Source organism: Ranitomeya imitator, chromosome 5 (genome assembly GCF_032444005.1).
Source record: "Ranitomeya imitator isolate aRanImi1 chromosome 5, aRanImi1.pri, whole genome shotgun sequence".
In the NCBI taxonomy this organism is placed as follows: Eukaryota; Metazoa; Chordata; class Amphibia; order Anura; family Dendrobatidae; genus Ranitomeya; species Ranitomeya imitator.
This window is the reverse complement of record NC_091286.1, coordinates 563,419,867-563,440,499: the sequence shown is the minus strand read 5'-3', so window position 1 is coordinate 563,440,499 and position 20,633 is coordinate 563,419,867. Positions and strand designations below refer to the sequence as shown.

Genomic DNA, 20,633 nt, shown 5'->3' with positions numbered 1-20,633 from the left:
AGCGGTGACGTCACCGCTGTGCTCTGCTTTACGGCCGGCCGGCGCTAGTGCAGAGAAGCAGAGCGCCGGAGGACAGACACCGGAATGTAAGTATGTAGTGTTTGGTGGTTTTTTTTACATTTACACTGGTAACCAGGGTTACTAAGTGTGGCCCTGCGCTTAGTAACCCGATGTTTACCCTGGTTACCAGTGAAGACATCGCTGAATCGGCGTCCCACACCGATGAATAAAACGGAAATATGACGAAAATTTTTAAAATTTAGCAATTTTCAAACTTTGAATTTTTATGCCCTTAAATCAGAGAGATGTGTCACACAAAATAGTTAATAAATAACATTTCCCACATATCTACTTTACGTCAGCACAATTTTGGAAACAAATTTTTTTTGTTAGGAAGTTATAAGGGTTAAATGTTGACCAACAATTTCTAATTTTTACAACAAAATTTACAAAACCATTTTTTTAGGGACCATCTCACATTTAAAGATACTTTGAGTGGTGTACATGACAGAAAATACCCAAACTTGACACCATTCTAAAAACTACACCCTCAAGGTGCTCAAAACCACATTCAAGAAGTTTATTAACCCTTGACGTGCTTCACAGCAACTGAAACAATGTGGAAGGAAAAAATGAACATTTAACTTTTTTTTGCAAACATTTTACTTCAGAACCAATTTTTTTTATTTTCACAAGAGTAAAAAGAGAAAATGAACCACAAAATTTGTTGTGCAATTTCTCCTGAATACGCCGATACCCCATATGTGGGGGTAAACCACTGTTTGGGTGCACGGCAGAGCTTGGAAGAGAAGGAGCACCGTTTGACTTTTTCAATGCAGAATTGGCTGGAATTGAGATCGGACGCCATGTCGCGTTTGGAGAGCCCCTGATGTGCTTAAACAGTGGAAACCCCCCACAAGTGACACCATTTTGGAAACTAGACTCCTTAAGGAACTTATCTAGATGTGTGGTGAGCACTTTGAACCCCCAGGTGCTTCACAGAAGTTTATAACGTAGAGCCGTGAAAATAAAAAAATCGCATTTTTACACAAAAATGATCTTTTCGCCCACAAATTCTTATTTTCACAAGTGTAACAGGAGAAATTAGACCATGAAAGTTGTTGTGAAATTTCTCCTGAGTACGTCGATACTCCATATGTGGGGGTAAACCACTGTTTGGGTGCACGGCAGAGCTTGGAAGAGAAGGAGCACCGTTTGACTTTTTCAATGCAGAATTGGCTGGAATTGAGATCGGACGCCATGTCGCGTTTGGAGAGCCCCTGATGTGCCTAAACAGTGGAAACCCCCCACAAGTGACACCATTTTGGAAACTAGACTCCTTAAGGAACTTATCTAGATGTGTGGTGAGCACTTTGAACCCCCAGGTGCTTCACAGAAGTTTATAACGTAGAGCCGTGAAAATAAAAAAATCGCATTTTTACACAAAAATGATCTTTTCGCCCACAAATTCTTATTTTCACAAGGGTAACAGGAGAAATTATACTCGAAAAGTTGTTGTGCAATTTGTCCTGAGTATACCGACACCCCATATGTGGGGATAAACCACAGTTTGGGCACATAGCAGAGCTTGGAAGAGAAGGAGTTCCGTTTGACTTTTTCAATGCAGAATTGGCTGGAATTGAGATCGGACGCCATGTCACATTTGGAGAGCCCCTGATGTGACTTAACAGTGGAAACCCCCCACAATTGACCCCATTTTGGAAACTAAACCCATTAAGGAACTTATCTAGATGTGTGGTGAGCACTTTGAACCCCCAAAGTGCTTCACAGTAATTTATAATGTAGAGCCGTGAAAATAAAAAATCCTTTTTTTTCCCTCAAAAATTATTTTTTAGCTCGCAATTTGTTATTTTCTCAAAGATAACAGGAGAAATTCGACCCCAAAATTTGTTGTCAAGTTTGTCCTGAGTATGCTGATACCCCATATGTGGGGGAGACCACTGTTTGGGCACACATCAGGCCTCCGAAGGGAAGTAGTGACGTTTTAAAATGCAGACTTTGATGGAATGGTCTGCGGGTGTTATGTTGCGTTTGCAGAGCCTCTGATATACCAAACAGTAGAAACCCCCCACAAGTGACCCCATTTTGGAAACTAGACCCAGCGACGAACTTATCTAGATGTGTGGTGAGCACTTTGAACGCCCAAGTGCTTCACAGAAGTTTATAATGCAGAGTCGTGAAAATGTATATTTTTTTTCCACAAAAATTATTTTTTTATCCCCCAATTTTTTATTTTCCCAAGGGTAACAAGAGAAATTGGACCCCAAAATTTGTTGTCCAATTTGTTCTGAGTAGGCTGATACCCCATATGTGGGGGGGGGGACCACTGTTTGGGCACACATCAGGGCTCGGAAGGGAAGTAGTGACATTTTAAAATGCAGACTTTGATGGAATGGTCTGCGGGTGTCATGTTGCATTTTCAGAGCCCCTGATGTACCTAAACAGTAGAAACCCCCTACAAGTGACCCTATATTGGAAATTATACCCCCCCCAAGGAACTTATCTATTTATGTGGTGAGCATAGTGCTTCACAGAAGTTTGACGCAGAGCCAGGAAAATAAACAATCATTTTTTTCCCCACAAAAATGATTTTTTGGCCCCCAATTTTTTTTTATTTTTGCAAGGGTAACAGGAGAAACTGGACCCCAAAAATTGTTGTCCAATCAGTCCTGAGTACGCTGAAACCCCATATGTGGTGGTAAACCACTGTTTGGGCACACGGCAGAGCTCAGGAGGGTGCACCACTTGACTTTTTGAATGCAAAATTGGCTGTCGCGTTTGAAGACCCCCTGATGTACCTAAACAGTGGAAATTCCCCAATTCTAACTCCAGCCATAACCTCAACACACCCCTAACGCTAATCCCAACTCAATCCATAACCCTAATCATAACCCTAACCCAAAAACACCCCTAACCCTAATCCCAACCATAACCCTAATCATAACCCTAACGCCAAAACACCCCTAACCCTAATCAAATCCCTAAGCCCAACACACCCCTAATCATAATCTCAACCCTAACCTCAAACCTAACCTTAACCCCAATCTCAAACGTAACCCTAATGCCAACCTTAACCCTAATACCAACCCTAATCCAAACCCTAATCCCAACCCTAAACCTAATCCCAACTCTAACCCTAACTTTAGCCCCAACCCTAACCCTAACTTTAGCACCAACCCTAACTTTAGCCCCAACCCTAGCCCTAACTTTAACCCTAACTTTAGCCCCAACCCTAACTTTAGCCCTAACCCTAACTTTAGCCCTAACCCTAGCCCTAACCCTAGCCCTAACCCTAACTTTAGCACCAGGCCTAACCCTAACTTTAGCCCCAACCCTAACTTTAGCCCTAACCCTAACTGGAAAATAGAAATACATAATTTTTTTTTATTTTATCATTTTTTCCTAACTAAGGGAGTGATAAAGGGGGGGTTATTAACTATATTTTTTTTTTTTGATCACTGTAATAGGATCTCACAGTGACCAAAATAAAACAAGAGGAAGAATCTTCCTCTGTCGGCCGGCACATCACGGTGGGCACACTGCGCATGCGCCCACTATTTTCTTCCCGGAGGAAGAAGCTGGCGGCCAGGAGGGGACGCAGGAGGACCCAGGAACACTGGTAAATATGATCCCCCTATTTCTCTGTTCTCTGATGTGCGATCACTTCAGAGGACAGAGAATGACACGCAGCTTCTTAATTTTTGCGTTCGCCGGTAAACGGTTAATTACTGGCGATTGCAAAAGAGGGGTTGGTAAAAACCGACCCTGGGCGCATGCGCAGTGCTCCCGCCGGCCGGCACCCGGCAGATTTTTGGGGTCTCGGCGCATGCGCTCGCTGTTTTTTCACCAGAATAAGATGGCAGCGCCCATCAGAAGCCACGAGGAGCATCGGGGGAGACAGGTGAGTATCGGGGGCTATCGGTGACCTCATTTCTTTGTCCTTTGATGTGCGATCACATTGGAGGACAGCAAAAATGGGAAATTGCGTTTTTTTTTTGGGGGGGGGGGGGGTTTGCGGCTGCCGGTAAACATAGTTAGTAAGGCCGAAAAAAGACATTTGTCCATCCAGTTCAGCCTATATTCCATCATAATAAATCCCCAGATTTACGTCCTTTTACAGAACCTAATAATTGTATGATACAATATTGTTCTGCTCCAGGAAGACATCCAGGCCTCTCCTGAACCCCTCGACTGAGTTCGCCATCACCACCTCCTCAGGCAAGCAATTCCAGATTCTCACTGCCCTAACAGTAAAGAATCCTCTTCTATGTTGGTGGAAAAACCTTCTCTCCTCCAGACGCAAAGAATGCCCCCTTGTGCCCGTCACCTTCCTTGGTATAAACAGATCCTCAGCGAGATATTTGTATTGTCCCCTTATATATTTATACATGGTTATTAGATCGCCCCTCAGTCGTCTTTTTTCTAGACTAAATAATCCTAATTTCGCTAATCTATCTGGGTATTGTAGTTCTCCCATCCCCTTTATTAATTTTGTTGCCCTCCTTTGTACTCTCTCTAGTTCCATTATATCCTTCCTGAGCACCGGTGCCCAAAACTGGACACAGTACTCCATGTGCGGTCTAACTAGGGATTTGTACAGAGGCAGTATAATGCTCTCATCATGTGTATCCAGACCTCTTTTAATGCACCCCATGATCCTGTTTGCCTTGGCAGCTGCTGCCTGGCACTGGCTGCTCCAGGTAAGTTTATCATTAACTAGGATCCCCAAGTCCTTCTCCCTGTCAGATTTACCCAGTGGTTTCCTGTTCAGTGTGTAATGGTGATATTGATTCCTTCTTCCCATGTGTATAACCTTACATTTATCATTGTTAAACCTCATCTGCCACCTTTCAGCCCAAGTTTCCAACCTATCCAGATCCATCTGTAGCAGAATACTATCTTCTCTTGTATTAACTGCTTGTATTAACGGTTGTATTAACGGTTAATTACCGACGGTCGCAACCCGGGGGTCGGTAAAACCCCCCCGTATTATGTACTCTGGGGTTTCAGCTACCCTCGGCAACCGAGACCCCATAGAAAATCCGACTCTTGGGGGCGCTATTCACTTTTTCCACTGCGCCGTTAATTAACGGCGCTGTGGTTTAAGTACCCTGAACTGCTGCCGTTAAAAGGCATATCGGCGGACGTTAAGGGGTTAAACCCTTCACTAATTTAGGTTTTTCCTTTTTTGAGTTTTCGTTTTTTGCTCCCCTTCTTCCCTGAACCATAACTTTTTTTTATTTTTCCATAAATATGGCCATGTGAGGCTCGTTTTTTGTGGGACGAGTTGTACTTTTGAACGACATCATTGGTTACTAAAAACGGGGAAAAAAATTAAAATTCTGTGAAATTGCAAAACAAGTGGAATTCCACAATTGTTTTTATATATATATATATATATATATATATATATATATATGTTAATTAATTTGAGATTGACAGTGGCATTTAAAATGTTAACAGCCACGGGTGGATCGTTATTCCACCCACAGCTGTTAGGGGCACATGTCAGCTGATTAAATCAGCTGACGTGGCGGAAAAGTTGTGGGCTCATTGCAACAAACAGGGGGAGGCGACCTTGGACGTACCTAGATATCCAAGGTTGTAAAGGGGTTAAGACCGGGTGATTTTTATTTTTTGCGCTTTCGTTTTTTTTTCCCTATCTTTCATCCATAAGTCGTTACTTTTTTCTATTTCCACTCACATAGCCATAAGACAGTGTTTCTCAGCTCCGGTCCTCAAGGCCCACCAACAGGTAATTTTTTCAGGATTTCCTTAGTATTGCCCAGGTGATAGAATTAATGCTTGAGCAGGTGCTGAAACTCTCACCTGTGCAATACTAGGGATATCCTGAAAACATGGCCCATTGGTGGGTCTTGAGGACTGGAGTTGAGAAACACTGCCATAAGAGGACTTTTTTGCAGGATATGTTGTACATTTGAATTACACCATTCGTGTTACCATATAATCTACCGGAAAACAGGGAAACAATTTCAAAAGTGAGGTGAAATTCCGCATTTATTTTTACGTTTTTTTTTTATAGTGTTCATTGTGTGGTAAAAATGACCTGAGAATATGATTCCCCAAGAAAGTACGATAATGGTGATACAAAATTTTTATGCTTTTTTTCTGTTTATTACATTTTTTAAAACTTATTATTCCATTTTTTACTGTATTTGTTAAGGACTTGAACTTGTGATCATTCAATCCCTTGTACTATATACCGAATTACATAGTACTTCTGTATACAGCACAAAGAAGGGTGTCCTATGGACACCAGCCAGAAGATTGTATTCACAGGAAAACCAACATGACAGGCATCAGACCCCAAGCCATCATGAACCAAAAAAAAGAAACAAAGCACTACCGTAAAGCCCGCACACTACACCAAAAATAACAATATATCAAACTTTATTGGGTACATCAACACAGCAAAAAGACATAAAACATAAGTAAAAACAAGACAGCACCCCACTCATGGACCCCCTATAGATAAAACATCCATATAGTGCATAAGTGGAAAATCACAATCAATGTATGATATAAAGATACAAGCATAAATAGACAGTCATAGTAATGTATCCAACAATGCATATATAATCGAAGATGCAGGTAGATTAGTAAAAAATGAATAAGCAGGATCCCCTATAGTAATCATAAGGTATACGGTCGGTCAGATGGCCAGTATGAATCTAGATGGGACAGAAAGAAATAGACGACCATCCCACATCCGGAATAACCCAGGCTAAGTATAAGGTACATATAGTGCCATGGTCCATATAAGAACAACCATCAAGGCTAGCAGAACCGAATGGGTGTGAATCACAACCCCATCATATGTACAAAAACAACTGCCCAAAGCCCGAAATCCGAGCCATAATGGAGACCAAGACCTAACCAGGATGGAAAGGAAGATACCCACCAAAGGGGGCCCCAAATAGAAATAGGAGCGGGGTGCGACCCAACGCGTGTCGCCGTAACCCGTACGGCTTCGTCAGGGGAAGCCGTACGGGTTACGGCGACACGCGTTGGCTCGGATTTCGGGCTTTGGGCAGTTGTTTTTGTACATATGATGGGGTTGTGATTCACACCCATTCGGTTCTGCTAGCCTTGATGGTTGTTCTTATATGGACCATGGCACTATATGTACCTTATACTTAGCCTGGGTTATTCCGGATGTGGGATGGTCGTCTATTTCTTTCTGTCCCATCTAGATTCATACTCGCCATCTGACCGACCGTATACCTTATGATTACTATAGGGGATCCTGCTTATTCATTTTTTACTAATCTACCTGCATCTTCGATTATATATGCATTGTTGGATACATTACTATGACTGTCTATTTATGCTTGTATCTTTATATCATATATTGATTGTGATTTTCCACTTATGCACTATATGGATGTTTTATCTATAGGGGGTCCATGAGTGGGGTGCTGACTTGTTTTTACTTATGTTTTGTCTTTTTGCTGTGTTGATGTACCCAATAAAGTTTGATATATTGTTATTTTTGGTGTAGTGTGCGGGCTTTACGGTAGTGCTTTGTTTCTTTTTTTTGGTTCATGTTGTTTTATGCTACCCGGTCCTTTTGCACCTCCCTTTTGTATTTTCAGATTATAGCTGTGCGCCTTGTCCCATTTGTTGCATTGATTGTCCTTGGCCTTCCCAAGCCATCATGGCAATGTTGGCACCTTGAGTTCATATCACAGGAAACTGATGAGCGTTTAGGACAGCACACCTCCCCAGGGAAGTACTATGTCAATGCCACTGTCGGAGAATGATAGCAGCATGTAACCAGTTAATACTTGTGGCTGTCAGAGGTAGATAATGGCTGAGCAACACAGCCATCATCTGCCAGGAATGGGGTGGGCTCTTTTCCTGAGCCTTCTCCATTTATCCTCTGTCTACAAGCTGGTTGTTATGGGGTTAAAGAGAACCTGTCTCATATTAGAATGCTGTCCAATCTGCAGGTAGCATGTTACAGAGTATGAGGATCTGGGCAGGTTGAAATTGGTGGAAAAGATTCAGCATAACATGTGTTTTATTTATTCATTTAAAGGGAATCCGTCAGTAATATCACCCCTCCTAAGCCATCTATAAGTAGGTCATAGTAAACTGAATAAAATGATACATTGATATCTGTGATCTGATGTCTTATTCAAAAGAAAGCCATATTTTTGTTATATGTAAATGAGCTGTTAAGATCTATGAGCCGGACACTGATCTTCCTGAGAATCTGCCTCCGGAGCTTATAAATATAAGGGGGAGTTACCAGTGTGATGTGTAATGGCAGGAGCATACATAGAAATCATGGGGCCTCATTCCAGTCCTAATCCACTCCCCTATCCTCCAAAGGAATAAAATATTTGGCGGCATCACAGAAGAGCATATCCCACAACTTTGTAGCCCTTAAAAATAATGTTGATCCTTTTGAAGCCCCTTAGTGTTCCCACACACTGTTACCCCTTTCATGGCCCCCATAAAGTTTGATGCCAACAAATATGCCTCCAAACACAGTACAGTGAATTCCTCCACAGCACCTTCCCCACACGCAGTGTGATACCCCACAGTGACCCCAACACAGTTTGATGGTCTCCATAATCCCCCACACAGTATGATGCCCCGGACACTGCCTTCTACATAATACGATGGCCCCTACATATCCCTCCATACAGTATGGTGGCCCTCCATACAGTATAGTGGCCCCCACACAACCTTCCACACAGTATAATGGGCCTGCACAACCCTCTACACAGCATAATGGCCCCCGGACAACCTTCCAAATAGTATACCTGGCCCACACACAGCCCTCCAAACATAATAATGGCCACCACACAGCCCTCGAAACATAATAGCCACCACCCAGCCTTCCAAACAGTAGCCTCCTACATAGCCACCCAGACAGTATAATGGCCACCACACAGCCCTTCAAACAGTATAATTGGCTCCCACATAGTACTCAAATAGTATGATACCCCCCAAATAGTATGATGGACCCCGAATAGCCTACCAAATAGTATGATGGTCCCCCAGTAGCATGATGGCCCCTCACATAGCACTCCAAATAGTATGATGGCCTCTCAGAAAGCCCTCCAAATAGTATTATGGTTACCCAAATAGCCCTATACATAGTATGAAGACCCCCACATAGCACACCAAATAGTATAATAACCTCCCAAACAGCCATCCACATAGTATGATGGCCCGAAAATAGCCCTCTAAATAGTATGACTACCACAAATAGCAATCCATATAGTATGATGGCCAATAGATAGTCTTCCAAATAGTATGATGGCCCAACACATGGTGGCTCCAAATAGTATAATAACCCCACAAATAGCCATCCAAATAGTATGATGACACCACAAATAGACCTCTAGATAATATGATGGCACCACAAATAGCCCTCCAAATAGTATAAATGCCCCCACATAGCCATTCAAATAGTATGATGGCCCCCAAATAGTGGCTCCAAATAGTATGGTGGCCCCCACATAGCCCTCCAAATAGAATGATGGCTTCCCACATAGTGCTCCAAATAGTATGATGAACTTCCAAATAGTGTTATGGCTTCATAAAAGCACTTCGAATAGTATGATGGTCCCCTAAATACCTCTCCAAATAGTCTGATTGCTTCCATAATGTACTTTTTAATTTAACCCCTTCATGACCCCCAGCTTTTTCGGTTTTGCGTTTTTGTTTTTCGCTCCCTTCCTTCCCAGAGCCATAACTTTTTTATTTTTCCGGCAATATGGCCATGTTAGGGCTAATTTTTTGTGGGACAAGTTGTACTTTTGAACAACATCATTAGTTTTAGCATGTCATGTACTAGAAAACGGAAAAAAAATCCAAGTGTGGTGAAATTGCAAAAAAAAAGTGCAATTCCACACTTGTTTTTTGTTTGGCTTTTTTGCTAGGTTGACTAAATGCTAAAACTGACCTGCCATCGTGATTCTCCAGGACATTACGAGGTCATAGACACCAAACATGTCTAGGTTCTTTTTTATCTAAGTGGTTAAAAAAAATTCCAAACTTTGCTAAAAAAATTGCGCCATATTCCGATACCCGTAGCGTCTACATTTTTTGCGATCTCGGATTGGCTGAGGCCTTATTTTTTGCGTGCTGAGCTGACATTCTTAATGATACCATTTTGGTGCAGATATGTTCTTTTGAACAATGTCGCGGTGACCAAAAAAACTTAATTCTGGCGTTTTGAATTTTTTTCTTGCTACGCCGTTTAGCGATCAGGTTAATCCTTTTTTTTATTGATAGATTTTTTATTGTTTTATTTTGAAAGGGGCAAAAGGGGGGTGTTTTAACTTTTATATTTTTTTTTCATATTTTTGTCAAACTTTTTTTTTACTTTTGCCATGCTTCAATAGCCTCCATGGGAGGATAGAAGCTGGCACAACTCTATTTTGGCCCACTTCTCCATACAGTTCTCCAGATCTTTCAGGTTTCCGGGCTGTCGCTAATAAACATTGAGTTTCAGCTCCCTCCAAAGATTTTCTATTGGGTTCAGGTCTGGATACTGTCTAGACCACTCCAGGACATTGAAATGCTTGTTATGGAACCACTCCTTAGTTTCCCGGGCTGTGCGCTTCGGGTCATTGTCCTACTGGAAGTCCCAGTCACAACCCATCTTCAATGCTCTCCCTGAGGGAAGGAAGTTGTTGGCCAGTATCTCGTAATGCATGACCCCATCCATTATCCCTTCAATACAGTGCAGTTCGTCCTGTCCCTTTGCAGAAAAGCACATCCAAAGTACAATGCCTCCCCCACCATGCTTCACAATCAGGACGGTGTACTTGGGGTTGTACTCATCCTTTTTCTTCCAAATACGGTGATTGGAGTTCATGCCAAAAAGTTCTCATTTGGTCTCATTTGACCAGGCTCAGCCACTGCCTTCATTGACCAATTCTCCACCAGGCTTCTTCACTTTTTCTCTGCTGACATCCCCTCCGTAATAATGGGTGACCTTAATATCCCTACTGACATCCGCCAGCCAGCAACCTCCAAGCTCCTGGCCCTTACTTCATCCTTTGGACTTACTCAGTGGTCCTCCACAGCCACCCACACAGACTGACATACACTAGACCTCATCTTCATCTGCCTCTGTTCCTTATCTAATCTCACAACCTCTCCCTTGCCCCTATCTGACCACCATCTTCTCACCCTTGTCCTCCTCACCCGCCCCCCATGTCCGGCCACTACCACATCCTCGCAGAAACCTCGCACACCTAGACATTCACAGACTCTCTTCTACCCCTGTCCTCCATATCTTCATGACACGGACAGCGCCACCGCTTTCTATAGCTCCACCCTCACATCAGCTATAGACTGTCGCCCCTCTCATGCATGGCAAAGTGCGACAAATCAATAGGCAACCTTGGCACAACAATCTCACCAAAAAACTTCGACAAGCGTCCAGGGTCGTGGAGCAGCGTTGGAAGAAAACACACCTGCCAGACGACTTCACTGCTTTCAAGCAAGCTACACTGTTTTGCCAAGTACTTCAAGGGCTCAAATACGGCTTTAAAGAAGGCGATTAATTTAATTACAATAATTCAATGATTATAGGAAATAGTGTGATATTGTGTACACTTTTGCATAATATACATACATTACACACTACATAAGAAAAACTTCTCCATGAAAAGAGCATCATCTATCCAAAGACAGAGAATTCCTGGGATGGTTAAATACTTAAATTACACATTACATAAGAAAAACTTCACCAGGAAAAGAGCATCATCTATCCATAACGTCAACCGCGAGAAGCCAAACGGCGAAGACAGAGAATTCCTGGGATATCCACACTATAGATCCACATGGGCGTCCCATTCTGATCTATAGGTTACAGGCTTCTGTCTTAGCTGAAGTCTTCACCAGCTTATATCTTTACTTTTGAAAAAATGCTTACGTAATCAAGTGTTACACAACTCTTAAGGTACCTTCACACTGGCCAACTTAACAACGATATCGCTAGCGATCCGTGACGCTGCAGCGTCCTGGATATCGATATCGCTGTGTTTGGCACGCTGCAGCGATCTGGATCCTGCTGTGACATCGTTGGTCAGAGCAGAAAGTCCAGAACTTTATTTCGTCGCTGGATCTCCCGCAGACATATCGCTGAATCGGCGTGTGTGACGACGATTCAGCGATGTCTTCACTGGTAACCAGGGTAAACATCGGGTTACTAAGCGCAGCGTACCAGCGTAAACGTAAAAAAAAAAACTCTACATACTTACATTCCGGTGTCTGTCCTCCGGCACTCTGCTTCTCTGCACTAGCGCCGGCCGGCCGTAAAGCAGAGCACAGCGGTGATGTCACCGCTGTGATTTCCGGCTGGCGCTTACACAGTGCAGAGAAGCAGAGCGCCGGAGGACAGACACTGGAATGTAAGTATGTAGAGTTTTTTTTTTTTTACGTTTACGCTGGTAACCATTGTAAACATCGGGTTACTAAGCGCGGCCCTGCGCTTAGTAACCCGATGTTTACCCTGGTTACCAGGGGACTTCGCATAGTTGGTCGCTGGAGAGCTGTCTGTGTGACAGCTCTCCAGCGACCACACAGCGACGCTGCAGCGATCGGGATCGTTGTCTAGATCGCTGCAGCGTCGCTAAATGTGACGGTACCTTAACAGATTCTATTTGTCCAGTATAGTATCTCTTCTGAGTGGCCAACATGTCTAGGTTCTCTTTTATCTAAGTGGTAAAAAAAAATTCCCAAATTTGCTAAAACAAAAAAAAATTATGCAATTTTCCGATACCCATTTTTCGTGATCTGGGGTCGGTTGAGGGCTTATATTTTGCCTGCCGAGCTGACGTTTTTAATTATACCACTTTTGTGCAGATACGTTATTGCATTTTAATGCAATCTCACGGCGACCAAAAAAAAGTAATTTTGGCGTTTTGATTTTTTTCTCGAAATTTGAACTGCATTACTGCACTAGAAATATGAAAAATGAGAGCTTTTAGCGCATAAAAATGGCCATATTTATGTGTACCTCGTAGCCACTTTACGGCATCTCTCTTATACGAGGTCCTACGCTTGACCTACCTCGCTGAGAATAAACGTCTCCATCTGAATGGGTACATGTGAAACCTCTTCTTGGACTCAAATTCTCTCTCTGTGTGGAGGGGTATTGGACCTACTATAATTAAAAGCTCTCATTTTTCATATTTCTAGTGCAGTAATGCAGTTCAAATTTCGTGTTTTCAAGTTTGCATGTTTTGGCGCTGCAGTGTGCTGCCCTTTTTACTTAACTATATACGAGTTGGCGACTCTGGGTTCAGCACCTGTTCACACTCAGTCTATGTTTGAATGTGCAGGTCAGGTTTTTGAAATTGATTTTTTTCTCGCTACGCCGTTTAGCAATCAGGTTAATCCTTTTTTTTATTGATAGATTGGGCGATTCTGAATGCCGCAATACCAAATATGTGTAGGTTTGATTTTTTTATTGCTTTATCTTGATTGGGGCGAAAGGGGGGTGATTTGAACTTTTATATATTTTTTTATATTTTTAAACGCATTTTTTTTTATTTAGGCATGCTTCAATAGCCTCCATAGGAGGCTAGAAGCATGCACTATTCGATTGTCTTCTACATAGAGGTGATGCACAGATCACCTCTATGCAGCAGAATTACAGGCTTGCTATGAGCGACAACCACAGGGTGGCTCTCATAGCAATCTGCCAACAACAACCATAGAGGTCCCAAGGAGACCTCTGGTTGTGATGGCAACGCACCGATGACCCCCGATCACGTGACGGGAGTCAGCGGTGCGAGTACTTCCGGCCACGCGGCCTTCAGTGCTTGTTAAGTGCCGCTGTCAGAGTTTGACAGTGGCATTCAACTAGTTAATGGGTGCGGGAGGATCACGATTCTGCTCGCACCCATTGCACACACATGTCAGCTGTTAAAAACAGTTGACGTGTCGCTGATTTGAGGTGGGCTCACCGCAGGAGCCCACCTCAAAGCGGGGGCTCTGTCTTTGGCTCTGTCTTTGGACGTACTATTGCCTTCAAATTATCTCTCACCTCTGCTAAACAGACCTATTTCACAAACCTTGTATCTTCATTATCCTACAACCCAAAACAACTGTTCAGCACATTTAACTCTCTCCTCCCCCCCACCACTGCCACCCCCAACTCCCCTCATCTCTTCTGAGGACTTTGCCACCTACTTCAAAAACAAGATCGACCAAACAAGGCAAACCTTAAGGCTAGGTTCAGATTGCGTTAGTGCAATCCGTTTAGCGCCTAGCGCTAGCGGATTGCGCTAACACAATGTGTTTTAAAGGGGTCGCGTTAAACGTCCCCGCTCTCGCAGATCTCTGATCTGCGAGAGCGGGGAACGGACCGCGGGCGCGCCTCGGACGCTGCAAGCAGCGTCCGCGGCGCGCCACAAAACACCAGCACATCGCTAGCGCGTGCCGAAAATGGCACGCGCTAGTGATGCGCATCCCTATTGCTGTTAATGGGCGCGCTAACGGACGCGTTGCACGGCGTTAATTTCGCCGTGCAACGCTGTCCGTTAGCGCGGTCCCATTAAAGCAATGGGAACCTAGCCTTACTGTTCAACCACTCCATATACCAGACCTCTGCCCTTCCCTAATAACCTCCCTCTCCAACATCACTGAAGGAGAGCTTACTTGCCTCCTTTCCAAATCATACCTCACCACCTGTGCACTTGACCCCATCCCTTCCCACCTGCTCCCCGACCTCAATAACATGCTCATTCCAGCCCTAACCCATCTCTTCAACCTATCGCTATCTTCTGGTACCTTCCCCTCTGCCTTCAAACATGCCACCATCACACCCATCCTCAAAGAAACTAACCTTGACCCAACTGCTATGCCCAGCTATCGCCCCATATCACTGCTCCTGCTTCTTCTAAATTCCTTGAGCAACATGTCCATGCTCAACTTTCCTCCCACCTCTCATCTATCTCCTTGACAACCTCCAATCTGGCTTCTGCCCCTACCACTCCACCGAAACTGCCCTGACCAAAATTACTAATGACTTGCAGCCATAGCTAACAGACCGTTCTCCATCTGCCTCCTTCTCGACCTGTCCTCTGCCTTCGACACAGTCGACCACTGCCTACTGCTACAGATTCTTTCTCCCCTTGGCATCAAAGACCTTGCCTTGTCCTGGATTGCCTTATACCTTTCCGACCAAACATTTAAAGTTTCCCACTCCCACACTACCTACTCATCCCACCTTCTCTCTGTTGGAGTCCCTCAAGGCTCTGTCCTGGGGCCCCTACTTTTTTCCATCTATACTCTTGGCCTAGGACAACTCATAAAGTCCCAAGGCTTCCAGTACCACCTGTATGCAGACGACACTAAGATCTACCTCTCTGGCCCAGATGTCACCTCTCTGCTGTCCAGAATCCCGGAGTGTCTATCAGCCATATCCTCCTTCTTCACCTCTCGCTTCCTAAAACTCAATGTAGACAAAACCGAACTCATCATCTTTCCCCCATCTCGTGTATCCCCCTACCTGATCTATCTATTATGGTAAACGGCATTACGCTGTCTCCCACACCTGAAATCCGCTGCCTCTGGGTAATTCTCGACTCTGCCCTGTCCTTCAAACCGCACGTCCAAACTCTTGCCACCTCCAACTCAAAAATATTGCCAGAATCCGTCCCTTCCTCAGCCCACAATCTACTAAAACTCTTGTGCATGCCCTCATCATCTCCTGCCTCGACTACTGCAACACTCTCCTCTGTGGCCTCCCCGCTAACTCTCTTGCACCACTCCAGTCTATCCTCAACTCTGCTGCCTGGCTAATCCACCTCTCTCCTCGCTACTCCCCTGTTTCTCCCCTATGCAAATCCTTCCACTGGCTCCCAATTCCCCAACAAATCCAGTTCAAACTATTAACATTGATCTTCAAAGCCATCCATAACCTGTCCCCTCCCTATATCTCTGAACTAATCTCCCAATCTCTTCCCTCACGTAATCTTCGATCCTCCCAAGACCTTGTACTCTCCTCCACCTTTATTCGTTCCTGACACAACCGCCTCCAAGATTTCTCCCGAATATCCCCCATCCTCTGGAATTCCACGCCTCAGCACATCCGATTATCCACCACCCTCGGATCCTTCAGACGGAACCTGAAAACCCATCTCTTCAGGAAAGCCTACAGCCTGCAATAACCATTCTGCCGCCTCACCACCACCTGAGCTGCCGCCTCACCACCACCTGAGCTGCCGCCTCACCACCACCCAAGCTGCCACCTCACCTCCACCAGAGCTGCCGCCTCACCTCCACCAGAGCTGCTGCAGCCCCGACCTTCTGTCTCCTCCCCATTATCTCGTAGAATGTAAGTCCGCAAAGACAGGGTCATCTACCCTCTGTACCAGTCTATCATTGTAAATTTGTTTACTGTAAACGATATCTATAACTCTGTGTGTAACCCCTTTCTCATGTCCCGCACCATGGAATTAATGGTGCTATATAAATGAATAATAATAATTTGACCACATGACTTTCTCCCATGTCTCCTCTGGATCATCTAGATTGTCATTGGCGAACTTCAAACAGGCCTGGACATGAGCTGGTGTGAGCAGAGGGACCTTGCATACTCTGCAGGATTTTAATCCATGTCGGCGTAGTGTGTTACTAACGGTAATATTTGAGACTGTGGTCCCAGCTCTCTTCGGGTCATTTACCAGGTCCTCCCATGTAGTTTTGGGCTGATTCCTGACGTTTTTCAGAATCATCCTTACCCCACAAGGCCAGATCTTGCATGGAGCCCCAGACCGAGGAAGATTGACTGTCATCTTGTGTTTCTTCCATTGTCTAATAATTGTGCCAACAGTTGTTGCCTTTTCACCAAGCTGCTTGCCTATTGTCCTATAGCCCATCCCAGCCTGTGCAGGTTTACAATTTTGTCCCTGGTCTCCATGGACACGTCTTGGCCATGGTGGAGAGGTTGCAGTGTGACTGAGTGTGTGGACAGGTGTCTTTTATACAGGTAATGAGTACAAACAGGTGCAATTCATACAGATAATGAGTGCAGAGTAGGAGGGCTTCTTAACCCCTTAATGACCCCAGGTTTTTTTGGTTTTGTATTTTCCTTTTTCTCTCCCCTCCTTCCCTTAGCCATAACTTTTTTATTTTTCCATCAATATGGCCATGTGAGGGCTTATTTATTGCGGGACGATTTGTACTTTTGAAAGACATTCTTGGTTTTAGCATGTCGTGTACTAGAAAACGAGAAAAAAATTCCAAGTGCGGTGAAATTGCAAAAAAAGTGCAATCCCTCACTTGTTTTTATTTTGGCTTTTTTGCTAGGTTCACTAAATGCTAAAATTGACCTGCCATTATGATTCTCCAACATCATCACGAGCTCATAGACACCAAACATGTCTAGGTTATTTTTTTTTATGTAAGTGGTAAAAAAAATTCCAAACTTTGCTAAAAAAAAAAAAAAATTGCGCAATTTTCCGTTACCCATACCGTCTCCATTTTTTGTGATCTGGGGTCAGGTGAGGGCTTATTTTTTGCGTGCCGAGCTGACGTTTTTAATGATACCATTTTGGTGCAGATAGGTTTCTTTGATCGCCCGTTATTGCATTTTAATGCAATGTCACGGAGACCAAAAACACGTAATTCTGGCGTTTTAAATTTTTTTCTCTCTACACCGTTTTTCTACAAAGGTTAGTCCTTTTTATTATTGATAGATCGGGTGATTCTGAAAGCGGCGATACCAAATATATGTATGTTTAATTTTTTTTAAAGGGAATCTGTCACCCCGTTTTTTCAGATTGAGATAAAAATACTGTTAAATAGGGCCTGTGCTGTGTGTTACTATAGTGTATGTAGTGTACCCTGATTCCCCATGTATGCTGAGAAATACATTACCAAAGTCGCCATTTTCGCCTGTCAATCAGGCTGGTCAGGTCGGGTGGGCGTGTTCACAGCGCTCTTTTCTTCCCCAGCTTTCCGTTGGTGGCGTAGAGATCGCGGCGGCCATTTTGCATCTCGGCTTTGGGAAAATGGCCGCCGCGATCTCTTCTGCGCACGCGCGGCATCCCGCGGCCATTTTCCTGAAGCCCCGTGCAGCAGAGCACTCCATCTGCGCACGCGCGGCCCCAGGAAGATGGCCGCCCCCACCGATAAAAGGGATGACAGCGCAGATCGCGCGCTGTGTCTTCACGTGGGTGCAGGGAATTCGGACCTTGGACATGCGCACACCACTACGCCACCAACGGAAAGCTGGGGAAGAAAAGAGCGCTGTGAACACGCCCACCCGACCTGACCAGCCTGATTGACAGGCGAAAACGGCGACTTTGGTAATGTATTTCTCAGCAGACATGGGGAATCAGGGTACACTACATACACTATAGTAACGCACAGCGCAGGCCCTATTTAACAGTATTTTTATCTCAATCTGAAAAAACGGGGTGACAGGTTCCCTTTAAATTGTTTTATTTTGAATGAGGTGAAAGGGGGGTGATTTGAACTATTATATATTTTTTTATTTTTTTCATATTTTTTAAAACATTTTTTTTTTACTTTTGCCATGCTTCAACAACCTCCATGGGAGGCTAGAAGCTGGCATAGTCTGATTGGCTCAGCTACATAGGGGCGATGCTCAGATCGCTCCTATGTAGCTGAATTACAGCATTGATATGAGCGCCGACCACAGGGTGGCGCTCACAGCAATCTGGCATCAACAACCATAGAGGTCTTCAGGAGACCTCTGGTTGTCATGCCGATGCATTGCTGATAGCGATGCGCGCATTTCTGGCCCGATGGCCGGAAGCGCTAGTTAACTACCGCCGTCAGTTTGACAGCGGCATTTAACTAGTTAATAGGCTCGGACGGATCGCAATTCCACCCGCGCCTACTGCGGGCACATGTCAGCTGTTCAAAACAGCTGACATGTCCGGGCTTTGATGTTGGCTTACCACCAGAGCCCGCATCAAAGCAGGGGCTCTGTCTTTGGACGTACTATTCCGTCTGAGGACAGAAAGGGGTTAAAGAAAAACTAACAGGTCTGTGAGAGCCAGAATTATTACTGGTTGGTAGGTGATCAAATACTGATTTCATGCAATAAAATGCAATGTAATCAATGTAATTGTGCAAAATTCATACAATGTGATTTTCTGGCTTTTATTTTTGGATTCTGTCTCTCACAGTTGAAGTGTACCTACGATAAAAATTACAGACCTCTTCCTTCTTTGTAGGTGGAAAAACTTGTAAAATCAGCAGTGTATCAAATACTTATTTTCTCCACTGTATTTAGCACCATTAATTTCCACAGTGCTTTTATACATTTGCACCATTCACACAAATATCACTAATCATACAATGTTTGCAACTTGCATTCTTTTACATTTAAACAGAGGCAAAGTTTTACTGAATATTACTCACACCTAGCCCTGGTGGCGGCGGATATCTAAAGTTTCTTTTGCTAGGTAAGAAGGCACTATTATTATATATGGCACAAGTAAAGGTACCTTCTCACTAAACGATATCGCTAGCAATCCGTGACGTTGCAGCGTCCTCACTAGCGATATCGTTTAGTTTGACACGCAGCAGCGATCAGAATCCTGCTGTGATGTCGTTGGTTGGGGCTAGAGGGCCAGACCTTTCTTTGGTCGCTGGATCTCCCGCTGACATCGCTGAATCGGCGTGTGTGACACCGATTCAGCGATGTCTTCGCTGGTAACCAGGGTAAACATCGGGTTACTAAGCGCGGCCCGGGTTACTAAGCGCCGGGGACAGACAGCGGTAGGTAAGTATGAAGCGTTTGTTTTTTTTACTTTTAGGATGGTAACCAGGGTAAACATCGGGTTACTAAGCGCGGCCCTGCGCTTAGTAACCCGATGTTTACCCTGGTTACCGGCATCGTTGGTTGCTGGAGAGCGGTCTGTGTGACAGCTCTCCAGCGACCAAACAGCGACGCTGCAGCGATCCGGATCGTTGTCTGCATCGCTGCAGCGTCGTTTAGTGTGAAGGTACCTTAAGATGTGTGACAGTGTTACAGATTTTACACTTGGGCCCAGGAGTTTCAATTTCCACCTTTGTAAGAACACACCTTGTCTCTATCACTATTAGAGACGGTAGCAGAACAGGTTACATAGAAAAAATAATGCATTCATTTTGATCTGTGTATAACTGACTCCAATAATAATAAAAAAAACTGTCTATGAGCTGAACTTCTTGCCATAATAACAAATGTACCATAAATCTTGATGTTTTCTTCCATAGAATTGTGTCACTTGCACTTAAAACGAATAAAAATTACCTTTTTTTTCTGCTGTACCTACAGATTTACTGTCCTGGAGTGTTTTGTGGTTTTTAATCCTTAGTGTTATTCCACTGAATTTTACAAAGTCAAGTAAGTATGTTAGCAAAGTTCAATCAATCGAGTTGTCCCATTTGAGAAATAATATTGGGGCTACAGTGGGCATACAGTTGTTATTTATCAGTCTATTTATCTTGCACCATTTGTTTTTATTCTCCCCCCCCCCCCAACTAGAAAACAGTTCCATAAAGGACATCTGTTTAATGACTGAAATCTCTGTTTACATATTGGATTTGTTCTTATATTTATCACTAATGCTTTAGGATTGGCTATTGTG

The 20,633-nt window shown here is 44.0% G+C and overlaps 1 protein-coding gene across 2 annotated transcripts in view; it reads left to right on the top strand.

The window, feature by feature from the left end:
- The window catches only part of PROC (protein C, inactivator of coagulation factors Va and VIIIa), a 99,993-nt gene that overhangs the window by 37,953 nt on the left and 41,407 nt on the right, over positions 1-20,633 (top strand). For both annotated transcript variants that reach the window (XM_069768094.1, XM_069768093.1), the window contains exon 2: positions 20,321-20,389. In XM_069768094.1, coding sequence (XP_069624195.1) covers positions 20,321-20,389 — 69 coding nt within the window. The remainder of the gene's footprint in view (positions 1-20,320; positions 20,390-20,633) is intronic.